This window comes from Triplophysa rosa, linkage group LG4 (assembly GCF_024868665.1).
Source record: "Triplophysa rosa linkage group LG4, Trosa_1v2, whole genome shotgun sequence".
NCBI classification, from domain to species: domain Eukaryota; kingdom Metazoa; phylum Chordata; class Actinopteri; order Cypriniformes; family Nemacheilidae; genus Triplophysa; species Triplophysa rosa.
The window spans coordinates 2,707,657-2,724,644 of record NC_079893.1 but is presented as its reverse complement, the minus strand read 5'-3'; the positions used below and the strand labels follow the sequence as shown (position 1 = coordinate 2,724,644).

Below are 16,988 nucleotides of genomic sequence, written 5' to 3'. Positions count from 1 at the left end.
CTTCAATCAGCAATCAGTCCTCATCCATCCATAAAAGATGCCACCACTGTGTTGCTACTTGTAAGTATGGCTCAAAGAGGTCAAAGGTGTGGAGGGAGAGTAAGTTGTGGCAAACAATCAGACTGCGTGAAATCCAGGTAGCAGTGTGAGTCTGGCAACTATTGATGGAGTCCTTAAACAAAACCATGTTAGAATGAAGCCGCTGTAAAGAGGTCCATTCCAAAGAAACTCTGATGACGTAAAAAAGGCAAGATTCCACTATGTGCAGGTACAGTTTTGTTATTGTAATACCTTGTTTTACCATTCAGTTACATGTGACGAGTAATTTGCTTTTTCTTAAGAGAATCTTGGAGCTTGAAGCTGAAGGGGTACGTCACAAATTGATTTATGTGGATGAAGCTGGTTTCAACCTCCGTAAAGTGAGGAGACGCGAGAGCCACTGTTACAGTGCCAGGTCAGACCATGTGTGCTGCCCTCTCCAATGATGGTGTCCTTTGCCACATACCAACTGTCGGCCCATACAATACAGAACGCCTCATCACATTTCTTGATGCGCTGAATGAAAGACCGGTTCCACCCGAAGAGAAAGGGCTTTTGAGGCCTGGCATGACTCTGTATGTCGTCATTTGGGACAATGTTGCCTTCCACCACTCTCGCCTTGTGAAGGACTGGTTTGCAGCACAGCCTTGATGATAATGCAATTCCTCCCTGCATACTCCTTTTCTGAACCCAACCGAGGAGTTCTTCTCTGCTTAGAGATGGAAGGTGTATATGATCACTGGCCGTATGAGCAGATGTCCCTCCTGCAATGAATGCTGGTTGCCTGGCAATAAGTGCAGAGGACTGCCAGGGATGGATACGCTGTGCAAGGAGGCATTTCCCTCGCTGCATTGCAAGGGAAAACATTCAATGCGATGTTGATGAGAACCTGTGGCATAATCGTCAGGAACAAATTGACTAAATTAGACGTTCTGGTTACTGTATCTAAACGCATATTTTATTTGAGATTTTCCACCCATAATTTTCATTTGTTTGCATTTTAGTTTGAAAAGTATCAGTTCATATTGGTAGCTCTTGTATTTTGTTTTCCATTGTGTAATGATTGTGAAATTAATTTATTCTTTCAAAGTTGTGGCGTTTGATGGAAATATTTGCTTATGTTGCAAGTTTGAAATGTTTTGTGAGTGTTTGAGCATTTTGCAAACAAAATGAGTAATTTTGGCCATTGAGCTTCAGTTTTGGCCTCTTGACATCACATTTTCAAAACATTTAACACAGAGTGGACAAATGTGTTTAAGCAATTGAGAAACACTGTAAAAAGATTTTTACATTTTTCAATTCTAACAATTTTTCTAAACTCTTAACACAGCAACACAACTAAAACACAAAACTGTTCATTTCATGCTCAAAAACACACATTGTAAACTAAACTCAAACGCTCACTTTAAAAATACAAAACGCACTCTGTCTACCAAAACACTAACACGCGTTCTCTACTAACAGGAACATTTAGTCAATCATAGCACAATGTCATTTAAAACTGTAACATCAAATGGAATTACAGAAACTACATTATTTTCTATGTGTCAGGTCTGCCCTTATACAATATCATACCTGTTGGTTTCTCTGGACAATACATTTACATTTTAGTCATTTAGCAGATGCTTTTATCCAAAGCGACATTGTTCCAAAGCAGCTTTACAGGAGCAAATAAGAAAAACACAGAAAGGTAAAACACAGCACAGTGCATGGTGTTTATACACCAAGCAAGATCATTATAATAAATAATATCTAATAAATAAATGAATAAATAAATAAATGCAGTCTCCCGGTGAGCAAGCCAACACTGCCCTGCTGTGGCGAGGAACCCAAGAAACATTTCAGATGAGGGAAACAATGGAAGCAATTAGAACAACAAAAGGACAACAAAAAGCATAAGTGCAATAAAAGAAAACTGGTCACATATAGCCTACCACAGTACACAGAGCTAAGTTTTTTTTTTGAAAGAGTAGAAAAGAGATAAATAAATATAAACACAAAAAGTATTAAGAAGACTCAAATACCTAAAAAAAGATGAATGCTAAAAATGTACCTTTAGATAACCCTCCATCTGAAGGCATTTTTCAGAAGAACCTCTCGAGTAAGAACAGATGTGTCACTTCAACCACAGACAGGCAAGTTCTGACGTCCCTTAAAGAAACACTTCATCCAAATATGGAAATTCTCTCATGATTTACTCACTACCATCTCATTTCAGATTTCTTATGTTGAAAACAAACAAATAATTAGACATAAAATTGACGACTCAAAATGACAAAGCTTCAGAAAGTACATACTGTAGATCCATCAGGAAAGTAATCCAAATGACTCCTGCAGCCAAACAATAATTTGTGAAAAATGTGTCGATCCATACGTCTTGTAAATGGTATAAATGATTTGTCTTTTAAATAACAGAAGTGTGAGATGCCGGCCAAGACCATGATTTCTACCGAAGGTATTTTTCAGGTATTTCCACTTAATTTCAGGGTTCAATTTGATCTATTTGTCGTAAACTCAGTCATCTTTCCACACAGAAAATGAACACAGCCTTCAAACAATTAATATTACAGTCACAGTACTACTAATATTTATTCAATAACAAAAAATGAAAATGACCAATTACAAACGTAAAACTTGAAATAATACCAAAAAACTGCAATAATACCATGTATTCTACGTCGTCTTTATTTTAATTATATATCTCTTCACAACAGTAACTAAGTATATAAAGCTTATGCAAAACAATGCAAAATTGAGAAGAGCGCCATATATATAAAATAAAATCATTTAGAAATAATAAAAAGAATAGTCATTCATTACAAGTTGCCTAAAACATTTTGCATGTTCTGCAAGTCAAAACCAAACCAATTGTTTGGTTAATAGTCTCAAACAAGTATAATGTGAAGCTTTGCTAGGTTAGTGCAATAGTTTCTGAGGTTCACTGGTGGGCATATCAAAGGTTAAGATGAGAATCAGTGAATCGGTACTAACAGAATAGCCTGATCTCACAGGAATTCATAACTATTTTATGATTCGTATGAAATCCTACAATGTAAATCTTACAAGAACATAAGATTATTAGAAAAATCCATACTGCAGCCCCTCCCCTAACTCCACCCCTTAACCCAACCAACCTGAGCTCACTGGAATTCATAACTATTTTCTGAGCTGGCTAATTCGTACGATGTGAATCGTACAAAAACGTACGATTATTACAAAAAAGCAATACAGAAGCCCCTTATAGCTGAGACTCACATGAACAATGTACACCTGGTTTTGTGACTAAGATATTCCCTGTAAATGCTAATGAAGTTAGAATATTAATGTGTATGTAACTTTGGAGACGGTCCCTAAATTCACGACTATCGAACGTCCAGTCAAACCAACTGTTTTGTAAATATGTACTTAATAAAACTAAATAAGACTTTAAAATAGTACAAAAACACATGCCTTCTAGTTCTTGTTCTTTTTGCTTCACGTTGTTGCCGTTTTTCCGCTACAGACGGATAGCTTTGTTTCAAAGCCATATGTAAGACGCATCATCACATTATGCGCATGTCATCAACTGCGCGCACTGCATGATGTCCGAGTATGTCACAGTAATTAAAATAAAGTATTAAAAAGGAAAATTCCAAATGATTACTGTAAAGTTTGTAACAGAACACTCCGAAGGCAAGTTGAATCCGCGTCTTGTTTACATTATAGTGTTTTTGATTGGGTACTCAAGGAGGCCCCCTGGTGGTGCAGGGCCCTACTCAACTTGCGCAGTTTGCCTATAGGAAGAATCGGCTCTGTGTCTGAACCACCTTTATTTTACCGTACGCTGCTGTAGATCACTGAGGTGTCTTCCACATTTGACCTAAAATCAAATAGAAAAACAGCATTACACATTAAACTGATTGATGATAAGGGTCATTTGTTCAACAAGACAACTTTAAATGATTATCTTTTGATACTCTTTTTTGACTTCTACAGAGGAAATAAAATCTCGTTGGCTGAGCTGAAATATAAATATTTTCACTTAAAAGGTGAATTATTAATTCACCTTAAAGCTATTAAGGGTCATTTGTTCTTCAACAACAAGCTATCTTGACATGATAATCTTTTGATCCTCTTTTTTTACTTCTAACGAGGAAATAAAATCTCATCGGCTGAGCTAATTAAATATGAATATTTTCACTTTTAGGTGAGTTATTTCTTTAGGTCAATTCTTATCACCTCACAGAAGCATCAGGTTTGTCATTTGTAATGTTTCCGTAGTGGTTTTCATTCTCTTCTGATCGTCTCATCTCTGTGTTTTTATAGCGGACAGTAGCGTAGTGGAGCTCCTCTGGATGTCTGGATTCAGAAGCTTCTCCTGCAGCTGTCTGTTCTCCTCTGAGTCTCTGAGGTTTAACACTTTCATACTGTACATCATCACAATGGGTGGATTCGGAAGCAAGATCAACATGTTTAACGACGCAGTACAGGTCATCCTGAAATGAAAAAAAATGAACTCAGACAAACTACGGCAATCTTAGCACAAGCTTTTTTTATCCGTATAATTAATTTTATCCGTTTTATCCATTTTTTATAGTAAAGTTCAATGACAAACTTTATGTTGGCTTGACAAAACCTGGCCTAAAATGTTTAAAACCGTTTTAATGCATATTCTAACGTGACAAATCAAGTCTAATATGTTTTAGCATGTTGCTAACACCTTAACATGTTTAGCATTATCTTGTATGATAGTATTCTTTAACATAAGCTGTTTTAGCATGCTTTAATGCGAAGTTACCCTTTTGCATGTTTCAGAATTAAAAGTATAAACATTATGCTAAAATTGTTGCGTTGCACGTTTTCTACCATTCTCTATGCATGCATGAGTTTAGATGCTTCTTGCGAGAACAAGCTACAGTTACACAGCAAAATCAAATCATTCCAAACAATCATTCGAACCTGTTGATTCACTTGATTCACAGCAGCTTCTTCGGGTTTTGCAACTCTTCGATTCCTCCTGTTAAATAATAAACAGTATCTGATCAATCATTGTTTTGAATAAAAATACACACATGAGATGAATGCTCCAAGTCCAATCTATAAGCTAATTTAATTGACTTACATCATAAACCAAATGAGTACAATGATAATGGCGATGACCAACAATCCTCCAAACGCTGCTGTGATTCCAAACAGCAGATGTCTATAAGAACTATGATGCACTGAAAGAGGAAGCATACCCAGAGTTATTTTCCACACTGAAGATACACACATGAACCATCAATAAAACTTTCACCTGTTACTGATGCAGCAGCTGATCTCTGAGATCCAACTGCATTCTGAGCCAAACAGTAAAACCATCCACTCTCTGGAGCTCTGAAACTCTGTCCAGATCCAACAGATGATGTTTGATTCTCTTTAAACCAGCTGTAGATGTGAACAGGTGGATTTGATTCACTGCTGCAGGTCAGATTCACTGAATCACCTTCCACTATTACACCAGAAGATCTGATGGATGCTGAGACGTTCTTTGGAGGATCTTAGGGAGAAAATATATTGTCAGTGTTCAACTGTTCAACATTCACGTCACTCATTCTGGGGTGTTCCACACTGTTTCATAATCAACTCACACAAGACATTTAAAGTCACGGCTGAATATTTCTGGCCATGTTCATTTCTGGCCTTGCACTTGTATTGTCCACTGTGATCAGATCTGATGTTTGAGATGATGTAGATGTTTCCAGATCCTACAGATGTTCCTTCTTTAAACCAGCTGATATTCGCAGGTGGATTTGATTCACTGCTGCAGGTCAGAGTCACTGAACCACCCTCCACTATTTCACCAGAAGAACTGATGGATGCTGAGACGTTCCTTGGAGGATCTAAAAAAAAGCATTTGACAATCTTAAACATTTGTGGGTTTCACGCTGAGATGTTCTACACTGTTTAATAATAAACCCACACAAAACGTTTAAAGTCACAGAATCAGAATATTTCTCTCCACATGAATGTCTGGTCTTGCACTTGTATTGTCCACTGTGATCAGATCTGATGTTTGAGATAATGTAGATGTTTCCAGATCCTACAAATGTTACTTCTTTAAACCAGCTGATATTCGCAGGTGGATTTGATTCACTGCTGCAGGTCAGAGTCACTGAACCACCCTCCACTATTACACAAGAAGAACTGAAGGAGATCACAAGTTTATCTGGAGGACACAAAGAAAAAATATAAAGGTTACGGGTCCAACATGCAAAGTCTGCCGTTCTCAAAGAACATTTATCATGCACTCTAGATTTTATCTTGTCAACATTTGGAGTCACTGAATGTCCCTCCATCACTCTCAAGATCTGAACACAACACAACACTGATCCTCCTCATGTCATTCAACACATCACATTATTATCATCACACACTCATTCACTCTCACCTGTGACAGCAAGAGTCGCTCCAGGTCTGCCGATCCATTTCCCTTCAGGTTTATCAGTGATGAATCTGAAATAGTACTCGTGTGAATCTGTGTGTCTCACATCAGTCAGTCTGACGCTACAGTCGTGTTGTTTATTTCCCAGATACCGAATCCTCTGTCTGTATTCAGAGTCCCCAGACAGATCTGGAAAATCTTGATTGGTTGGTCTAACAATAGTGTTGGTCCAGAACACTATATTGATCTTATGTCCAGTAGGGTATGTATAAGTGCAGTTTATAGTCACTGTTGAGCCCTTTAGTGCACAGATGTGTGAAGAGCTGTAAGTCACAACCCAACCACTCTGACCACAAACTCCTGAAACACAAATAAATGAAGAAAATGTCCGTTTGTGGACTATGTCAAACACTTTAAACTGACTCTAAAGTATGGAGCTCTTTAGAGGATGATGAAAGACCTTTGAGAAAACTCGCCAAGAGCATCACGAACAGTGATGATGTTCTGCATTTGGAGACGTGTATGTTTTTGTGCACATCCAAGTGATAAGGTGTTTGGACTATTTCAAATTCGCATTGAGCGACACAATTTAAATTATTATTGAGAATATTCAGAGCTCTATATGATTAATAGTTAGCAGAAGGGAATCCTGATTTTACAATCTATAGTGTATCCAAAGTGACACTTTAACTGTCATCGCTGCATCAGTTGTAAGAAACCATCAGTAGCACGAATGCGAGTGACCGATACTAAAAAAGAGCATGTGTTAATATAGTTAATGTTTCACCACGACATTCAGTGCCGTAGGCTTATTTTCTTCTGCGAAACACAAAAGAAGATATTTAGAAGAATGTTGGTAACCAAAAAGCCCCATTGACTTTTATTGTATGGACAAAAAACCAATGCAAGTCAATTCTTCAAAATATCTTCTTGTGTGTACTGCAGACAGAAAAAGTCATGCAGGTTTGAAATGACAAGAGGGTGAGTAAATGATGACAGAATGTTTTTGGGTGAATGATCCCTTTAAGACAACCAAGACGACTGAGAACCAGACACTGAAGTGATGACGTTACTCACCCGGAATCATGAGCAGAACGATCAGAGGATGAAGACGAGCCATTCTAAACAGAAAATATGAAATAAACACAACAAGAAAAGATTATCTGTCAAATGTACTCTACAGTCTTTCAGATTAAACTTAAACTCTCTCGCAATCGACTTTCTGAGTGTCAATGTCAAATGTCAACGTCAAATGTGTGATTAAACTTCATCATTAGCAGTAATCAAACAATATCTTATTCATTCAAATGTGTGACTCTTACCGAGCTCCGATGAGTCTGATCTCCAGCGCTCAGATGACAGACGATGAGAACATGCTCAACTTTAGAACCAAATGCAAACGCAAGCTGAACGTCTCTTCCTCTTTTTATAATTTTGTAATCTGTCCCCATGAACACATGAACAACGGATGTGCTTAAAATAAAAATTGCAAATTGCAAAACAAAAATGCTCTGCTAACAAAGAGTTTTAAACAAGCGTTTAAAAAGGTATAGTTCATCAAATAACTCAAATTCTGTCATTATCTACTCGCCCTCGTGCTATGTAGGACTTTCTTCTTTACAAAATACATTATATTAAGCATTAAGTTTCAATTTTGAAGTATGATAGCTTTAGACTTCCCTTTTGTCCTTTAAAACATAATTTAAACACAGTGCCTCAAACACAGAGAAACACACAGAAAGAGAACGTCACAGAAAGTTCAACAGCTCCTGGGACACCTCGGCTACAAACAGAGTAAAATGAGATTTAAAAGGCAAGATTTTTGTGAAAAACAAGCAAACAGGTTTCATGCGATCTTATATGCATTTAACTGGCGATCTTATATGCATTTAACTGGGAGCAGTATTCACGTTTTAAACACATGTATACCTGAATGACATATAAAATGTGCCATACATCAGAAAGTACAGAAATACTGTATCCCACAGCGCGGTGAACATTCAAGTCAGTTTTCACACAGTTTTAACCCAACAGACCATAAGGACACATGCACATGGCCTAGGCCTTAGACAATTACACATCTACCGTAAACTTCACAACAGAAAGATGAAAAATCAAATATAAGCCACATTCAAGGAATCAAAGATATTTCATTTTTTTAAACTTAAAACACGCATGTGTACAAATGCTCTGAGAATAAAAATACACAAAGAACGTCATGATTAAATAGGAGAAAGAAAGGCAAATATAAACACAGACATGAAAAGTTAAAGCAGAGTAAAGGTTAAAAGTGAGTGAGTTTCATAAGGAAATGCTTCGTGTCTGGCATGGAGGAACGTGACTCCACAAAACCCACATGTCCGCTGAACACAAAAATGAAACCACAAAAGAGGAAACAGTCAATGAAGAAGATGCTTTATATACTAACGCAGAGAAACATATTCAGACTACTTTGCAAGCAGAATAACAATACATCTATAAAGGTCATTTAAAATGTTATCTTAGCATGTTACGTGGGTCATCATCTGCTAGGATTCTGTAGTCCAGACATTTCAAGCGTGTTTTATTTGAATTTGAAACAACTTCTCGTGGTGTATTTATTTTGATAAACAATAAACAAAATTAAACACGTTTGAATCATCTGGATAAATCGCTTGATTTTATTCTCAACAGCAATAGGCTTTTTAGCACATTCACTTCTGTGTGACGCCTAAAACATTGAATTTATGAATTATTTATGTTATTTATGTCTTGTTATTACAATAGCACAAAAAAGTGGTACTCTAGGCTAACTCAGTGAAGCCTTTCAATCACTCATTTTCAGACCAAGTCGTACTGCAGTCATATGATCTGCTTTACACTCCATTTGAAATGACAAAACCAAGATTTTGCAAAACACAGTTCTTGATATCAGGCACATGATTCAAAGCTAAAAGTTCCTATGTTTTATTGGAAAAATTCTGACATTTAAAATGCTGTTCATTTGTGGAAACATCCCAGGATATCTGTGTCATTGTAATCAATAATAGTTTTTCTTCATTGTCTTTTTAGAGGGTGCTGAAAGCTGAATGCTACCATCATCAATTCTTAATTTTGGATGCATGCAACAACATTACAGCAGTCCAGTTTTAGGTCTGCATTCAGCGTTCCAGAAGTTTTTTATAAAATATATTCAAATATATATTTTTATTTCCAATAAATAGGCTCTTCTAGCCCACTTCCAAAGGTTGTGTCTTATTACTAGTTCCTAGACGAACATTTCGATGTTGGTTTAATTCACAACAATTTAACACAACAAAAGTGACAAAGGAGCTCTGTTAGCTTTGCAAAGAGTGTACACACTGCCCCCTAGAGGAACTGTGTGCAGTTGCTCTGACTGAGTTTGATATTCAGAATTTTGAATAAATAAATTAAACATACACAGACTCTGACATGTCAACTTCAAAGAGTGTTCCTCTTATAGTTCTGCTTATAGTACAGAACAATGTTCCTCTAGGGGGCGTTGTACTGCACCTGTGAAAGGCTTTGTGAACTTTTATGAAGCGTTACATTTGAATAGTTTTTGTTGTTATAGTTCTCTGAATAAAACCAACATCTAAATGTTCATCTAGGAACCAGTAGCAAGACACACACTTTAAACACACTTCAAGTTTAAATAGGAGAATATATTTATTTTAAAAATAAGTAATATAACTGTTAAAATGTCAATATGAGGGGTTGTGTAATAGTTGTGCGAAGAAACCCAACATCAAAATGTTGTTCTGTGAACCGGTAACAAGAAAAAAAACACCCTTTGAGGTTGAGCTATCAGAGTTTGTGTATTTTTAATTAATTTATTCACAATGCTGAATGTCAAACTCCGTCAGAGCAATTGTTTTATGTTCCTCTAGGGGCGCCGTACTGCACACTTTTATAAAGCTTCCAGAGCGCTTTCTCAGTTTTCACATTTCATGGCTTTTGTTGTTTTACATTTTTTTAAATGTTCGTCTAGGAACCGGTAACAAGACACAACCTAGAAAATTAATTTATGTATTTGTTTAAATGGTAGATGTTTATTATATTTTATATAAAGGCACACATCGCTAGACACAGACTAGTTAACATTTAAAATGTACCGTTGGGCTAAATTGTTGCAAGAACGTGCAAGAAAATAATCAAAGTGTTTTTCATAATGTACTATAACCAGTGTTTGAATAAATAAGTCAGTGCTCGTTTCTCCGGGTAGTTGATAAACACCAGTGATGACGTTCCACGTCGCTTTTACTGTAAGTAGTCATGTGACAGGAAACTAAATCCTCAGTGTGCCCTTGTGAAGTGAGCCTGAACCCACCTACTGACTCACGACCTATATAGGGAGCTAGTGAGCTGATTAAGACACCCATAGTACATATTTTTGAGTATATAACTGTAAAATACTCACCGTTACTCAATATATGTATGTGCTATTGTGAACATTTTCTTAAGTGGAATTTGTGTAGTGGAGGTAAGCAGATCTGATGCAGGATAAATACTTTAATGAGCATTTTAGAACACAATGAATAACATTTAACAACAACAGTGTCAGAAACAGCAGTTAGGAAATTAATACGCTTGCATTAGCTGACATGGATGTTTAGAAGTATTGGTTTTCAAGTATATTGATATCAGGATTCATGCAGACATTTCAATATAATTTACTTTTAAGCATTTAGCAGGTCAAAGTTAGATGTAGACAATTGTATATAATATATATATTCTAGATATATTTAGAAATACAATGTGAGCTTTTACCAGTCTGATTTTATAAATAATATACTGTATATCAAACAAACACATTGTAGAATTATCTGGAGATGTTTTTGTTGAAATGTTTTGCTTAGATGTATTTGTGTCAGACAGTCAGTGAAATGTTAGGAGACATCAAAGTAAATGCAGCAGATAACAGCATTTATCATGAAGTGTAGTGACAACTTGTAAATTTGCAATTGAAATAAAGGTTTCATACGCAATATGGGTCTATTTTTATTGTTTTTTTGTTGTAGCTGTGGTTGGTGTTTTAAATATATACATATACCGCATTGTGTGGTAGGATCACATGTTCCTATACATCTATTAATTTATATATTATTTCTCTTTGTTTTTAACTTTTATATATGAATCATCCAATCATGAATTTTAAGGAACACATATATTGGACAAATAATAATATAAAGTATGAAGCACTTTATAATACTGTTTCATACTTAGTTATGCAGGAGTAATGGTTAGTGCTGCATTAGCACTGTAGTCACTGCTGATAACTAATAAGGAACTGATAACTGATTAAAGATCATCAGTAGCAGCATCATAATGTTTAATCATTCTACTAACTACAGATCTGTGAAATGCACGTACTGTATGAAACATTTGTTTATCATGAGACACTGATACTGCTTTTATGTTGCAGTGTTTTGAATACAGGCATCTGTGTGACTACATAATTGAACATGAGAGTTCTGAACCCAAAATCGCAACACTGGGATTAGGACCAAATGTAGCTCCAGTTCCTAGGATTTTTAATTCTAATCCAGCTGCGCCAGCAGATACACCCGTATCCAATCCAAGTCCCACCTTCAGACCAACTGGACCGGCTCTAACTGCTACGCTGCCAACTTCAGCTCGAGCCATCGCTCCGACTCCAACCGCACTTGCTTCAACACCGGCCGAGTCATTTGGACCTTTAGCTTCTGCTTCTAACACACTGACTTCTGCATGAACTCGACCCACTCCTGCTTCTGCGTAAACTCCAACTTTAGGGATTCTCTTTCCTGGTTTGTTTTCAGGACAGTTTGCATATGTTCCACATCGAGTATACTTGTGTTCTGTATAGACATCTGGTGGCCTGTCAAAGTTGTCAATGGCATGCAGAAAATTTGTTTTGACTGATGAAAGTGGCAGATTTGGTCTTTTTGTGATATATCCATCTGCAGATTATAGCAAAAAAAATAACACATGCTTAACAGAAATTGCAGTGCCAACTTTCTACTTTAAACAAGCCCATGTTTACATTAGAAAACAATGGAAAGTGCCTGCAGTGCAATGGGATTAACACATTCTCGTGAGTTTCCTTTTACAGTCTCACTCTTTTATTCACACGCACGTCTTGTCTCATTATTTCTCACTAATAACCTCAATAAAGCAGCTCAGTGCAAATTTAAAAGACGTGACGGTTTGGAATTAGTAACGGTGGTTTAACTGTATGTTTTGCTGGAATTTGTGGCAAAAGAAGTTCCCCAGTTCCTTTAAAAACCGGAGGGTTTTTAAAGGTGGCCCTGATTGGTCAATTTGAAATGATCATATTAAGTTTAGTCACATGGTTAAAGAAAAGATAAAAAGAAATGTAAAATAAGCTCTGGGCTCTCTTTTCTCCTCCCTGTAAGCTCCGGCTCATCTCCTCTGATTCCTCTTCTTCTTCTTCTAAACTTTCTCTCTTTTCTATCCTATCTCTCAGGTAATATCACATACATTTGGAAACTGTATCATTTATCATTTTATGAAACTACTTTGTAACCATTTTACATGCAACGTCAATTTAAGTCTGTTATTAAATACTTTTATTTACAAATCTGCAGACTAGTGTTGGTTTAATGTTAATATTTAAACGCTCCATATTGCAATACAATATACAGTAGTCATGTTATAGCAACGCTCTCCCACATAATCACTGCGCGTATTTCTGTCATTGGTATAAGTTGCAGAAGGGTGGAATTTGACAAGAAATACACAGTTTTATACCATCTTGCTGTTAAAGTTTCTTTAGTCATATCGGCATCCCTATAGCCTGAACCACTATATAGCGGAACCACTCTTACACTACAAAATGGCGTAGAATAGTGCATAAGTGCGCGGTTTGGGACGCAACATTAGAGATCATGTCTGCTATATATACATTTTTATTTAATTGTTTATTTTATTTAATTGTTTAACACTAATACTTTAATTTTATAAAATTGTATTTAGTTTTTCTAATAAAAAACTTCTTTTTTATTAGGCCTTCTTTTCACCTGCGTCGACTGCCTTCTTTTCACCTGCGTCGACTGCCTTCTTATCACCTGCGTCGACTGCCTTCTTTTCACCTGCGTCGACTGCCTTCTTTTCACTTGCGTCGACTGCCTTCTTATCACCTGCGTCGACTGCCTTCTTTTCACCTGCGTCGATGGGCTTCTTTTTACCTGCGTCGACTGCCTTCTTATCACCTGCGTCGATGGGCTTCTTTTCACCTGCGTCGATTGGCTTCTTTTCACCTGCGTCGATTGGCTTCTTTTCACCTGTGTCGATTGGCTTCTTTTCGGCTGCCTTCATTTCACCTGCGTCAGCTGCCTTCTTTTCTTCACCTGCGTCGACTGGCTTCTTTTCACCTGCGTCGATTGACATCTTCAAATTCAACCCTGGAACTGTAGCCACACCAGCACACATTACCACACCCACACAGATGGTGAAATAATATTAGCAGTACTGTATGTAACAGATATTTAAATATTTAATGTATGTGACTGGCAAACAAGGTTTACTCATTTTTAACGAGCACACACTTTGAACAAATTTACACATACAGTAAAAAAAAGATGTTTATGCCGTTTGTCTGCTTGTTACTGTAATTCTCTACAGTATATGTTAATTATGATGAACTAATGTACATGTAGACAAAAATAAGGATTATCATATAGGGTCAACTCTATTGTAGAGTTAATTACAAACCCAAAGCACATTTGTGTGTCAGTATTTTTTCCTACATCTACCACACTCCTCACTGTCTCTGCTAGGCTTACCATACCATTCTTCCTCACAGCACTGGTACTGATTCCAGCAACAGCCTATATATAATGAACACTGTATGTAAACAGTGCAGCCAAAAATGTTCCTGATTGCTCTCAACATTGGAATATTAATACAAACGTAATACGTAATAATTAAAAACGTAATAATTTTTAATACAAAAAGTAATTTGTGTGTGTGCGCGTGTGTGTGTGTGTGTGTGTGTGTGCGCGCGCGCGTGCGTGCGTATGTGCGCAAACAAATGATTAAATCCTTTATGATAAAGACGGTTTCATCTTAACAACATAAACACTTTTGTAACTTCCGGTACACATTCACAAACAATAGTGTCTGTAGATTTTTCTGATAACAATCAAAAGAAACCGAGAAGAACCGTTACTTGGCTAAACTTGTCTCTCAAATATTTTGGATTTAGACTCCGATACCAAGCTTAACCGCTAGATGTCAATAATGTACCATACGGTTTGTTTAAATGCGTCAAACTAAAGGACCCATTCAACAAATCGTTTATTTAATACAATTATTATACAGTAAAATAACAATAAGAAATAATATTAACACAAATCAAATTTAATTTAAATAGTTATATTATTAGACACTAGCCAAACACAAACCGGAAGTTAACTGGGGGTCAGGCGTGCGTGCGTGTGGGAATGTGTGTGTGTGTGTGTGTGTGTGTGTGTGTGTGCGTGTGCGTGTGCGTGTGCGTGTGTGTGTGTGTGTGTGTGTGTGTGTGTGTGTGAGAGAGAGAGAGACACGTGCACAGGTTCTTCCTATCCTAAGGGTTAATTAATGGTTCATTAGAGCCACAGTATTAAGAAACTGGCAACATGTGGCAGGGTGTCTCTCTCATTGCTGTCTTCATACCTCCATGACACTTGACTCTGAGCCAAGCGATTGAGAAAAACTGTAAATCGTGTAAAGAACAGTATATACAGTATATAGTTATCATATACAGCTAATATTGGTTACATTATTTATTTGCTGTACAATTTCTACATACATGTAATAGCTTAATAAACAAAACACACAAGTAATACTACCATTGTACCCATTGTTTTACCTGGTAATGACAACTGGTTAGCTCACAGGTAGAACTGTATAGGAATTGCGCTAAAGCAAATTAAAGAAACTGCTTTCTGCAAAAGAAGAGCAATTATCATGTTGCTGTCAAGTATTCACAGAAAATACATTATGTTTTTGAAACCGTGTGGACGTTCACAAGCTGAAACATACTAATAGAACAAGATCAAGTGTACAGCATGACTGCACTGCAAGTAACTTGAGATAAAATGTAAAACTGCAATGTGTAATTGTGTAAATGAATGCAACTGACCGGATTTATATGATTCATAATCCCCGTAAATGTCATAGCGTGTGACGGGCACGCACTGCTGATTGGCTGATAATAGGTTTCAATTGTCAGATGGAGGTTTTTGATTGGTTTGATTGGTGATAAATCAGTCAGTAATGAGCGTGTCCTCGAGCTGAGCGCGTGTCTCTGGTGAATTCTGAAGAAGCAGTTAATGTGACTCATTTCTGCAGCTGTAAATGATGTTTATTAAAGATTCTGATGTCAGTAATAACTCTGAGGAATGTGCCGAAGCTTTGGAATGTCAATTCTTGTATTATTCTGCCTGCTTTTCATCTTTGTGGCGCGTGATGATGAATGCATATTGAAGTTAGGCCTACATTTTAAGGGCTTTTTATGTCTTTAAATGGACAGAGGAGAGCAGACGGGTAAACAGGATTCAAAGTGTGAGCGTATTGGCGATATATTTTAATGGGTCTATCAACACTGTGCAATTTTTCTCTCACAATTTTCTATAAAACATGTTGGCGTTTGTAAACATTGATGACTTGATTTGCCTGCAGAAAACACTAATAATGTAGGCTAACCGTTGACAGGGTGATGTGATACTTTCCTGACTGTACGGCTCTTTTGGTCAATGTTACAGGCTGCCTGTAACGTTTCATGATCCTTTACTTAAAGACATAATCTGTACCACAAATTGGAATTCGCCGTTTGCGTTATTTGTATGACACCATATTGCGCTTGCAACTGCAGTGACGTCACTTCGACGTCGCCTCCTCACAAACGTGGATTGCTCGATGAGCTCGTGAAATAAAGTTTTTCTTTTAGAAAAACAAACAACCCTGCGCATTTGTATGTATGTGTAAATATATACGTTAGCGATATTTTAAGTAAATTACTAAAAAAAAAAAATCAAACCGTTAAACAGGAACCGGAAGAGGTTGATGGGCTCGGGAGCGCGCGCAATGTGATGGTACGTTATACACTAAACACATAAAATGGCGTAAAAAACAATAGCAGTAGTTGCAGCACGTGAATGCACTTCATGTTATATTGTTCTTTTAAGATATTTTGCACAGAATTGTTGGGAAACAATTGAGAGTTAATATTAGGTAAAAATAGCTAAATAAACACAAAGAAATTAAACACTCAACGGGTCACGCATGCTACGGTTTAAAACTACAGTTTGTACTACAGTGCAGTATGTGATAACGGTGATGTATGTATTTTTTCTTTCTAAACTTGATTTGTGCTTGGTCAATGCTGGATGAATATGTGTTTGAATGTTTTGAAAGTTATGTTGTGGTTTTCAGTCAAAACATAGCTCATTTTTGATCAAAACAGCCACGTGTTTACTATTGTAAATCAATTTAATTGAAATGTGATTTGTTTCTTTTTATTTCAGAGTTATTTATTTTTGTCTCTCAATATTATCTA

General features: G+C 36.7%; 2 protein-coding genes across 2 annotated transcripts; both read right to left on the bottom strand.

The window, feature by feature from the left end:
* Positions 1 to 2,789: 2,789 nt before the first annotated feature.
* LOC130553301 (B-cell receptor CD22-like) lies at positions 2,790 to 7,824 on the bottom strand. Its single transcript, XM_057332185.1, has 10 exons — positions 7,765 to 7,824; positions 7,520 to 7,563; positions 6,449 to 6,802; positions 5,981 to 6,226; positions 5,649 to 5,900; positions 5,315 to 5,557; positions 5,141 to 5,240; positions 4,978 to 5,035; positions 4,258 to 4,514; positions 2,790 to 3,898 (listed from the first exon to the last, which is right to left on the bottom strand). Exons 2-10 carry the CDS (start codon positions 7,560 to 7,562, stop codon positions 3,853 to 3,855), a joined length of 1,599 nt encoding a protein of 532 aa, XP_057188168.1. The 5' UTR covers position 7,563; positions 7,765 to 7,824; the 3' UTR covers positions 2,790 to 3,852.
* Positions 7,825 to 10,853: 3,029 nt separating this feature from the next.
* On the bottom strand, positions 10,854 to 13,808 carry LOC130553444 (uncharacterized). The gene is made up of 2 exons (XM_057332412.1): positions 13,465 to 13,808; positions 10,854 to 12,384 (listed from the first exon to the last, which is right to left on the bottom strand). The coding sequence occupies exons 1-2, from the start codon at positions 13,760 to 13,762 to the stop codon at positions 11,894 to 11,896; spliced, it is 789 nt and encodes a 262-aa protein (XP_057188395.1). The 5' UTR covers positions 13,763 to 13,808; the 3' UTR covers positions 10,854 to 11,893.
* Between the last annotated feature and the right edge of the window lie 3,180 nt (positions 13,809 to 16,988).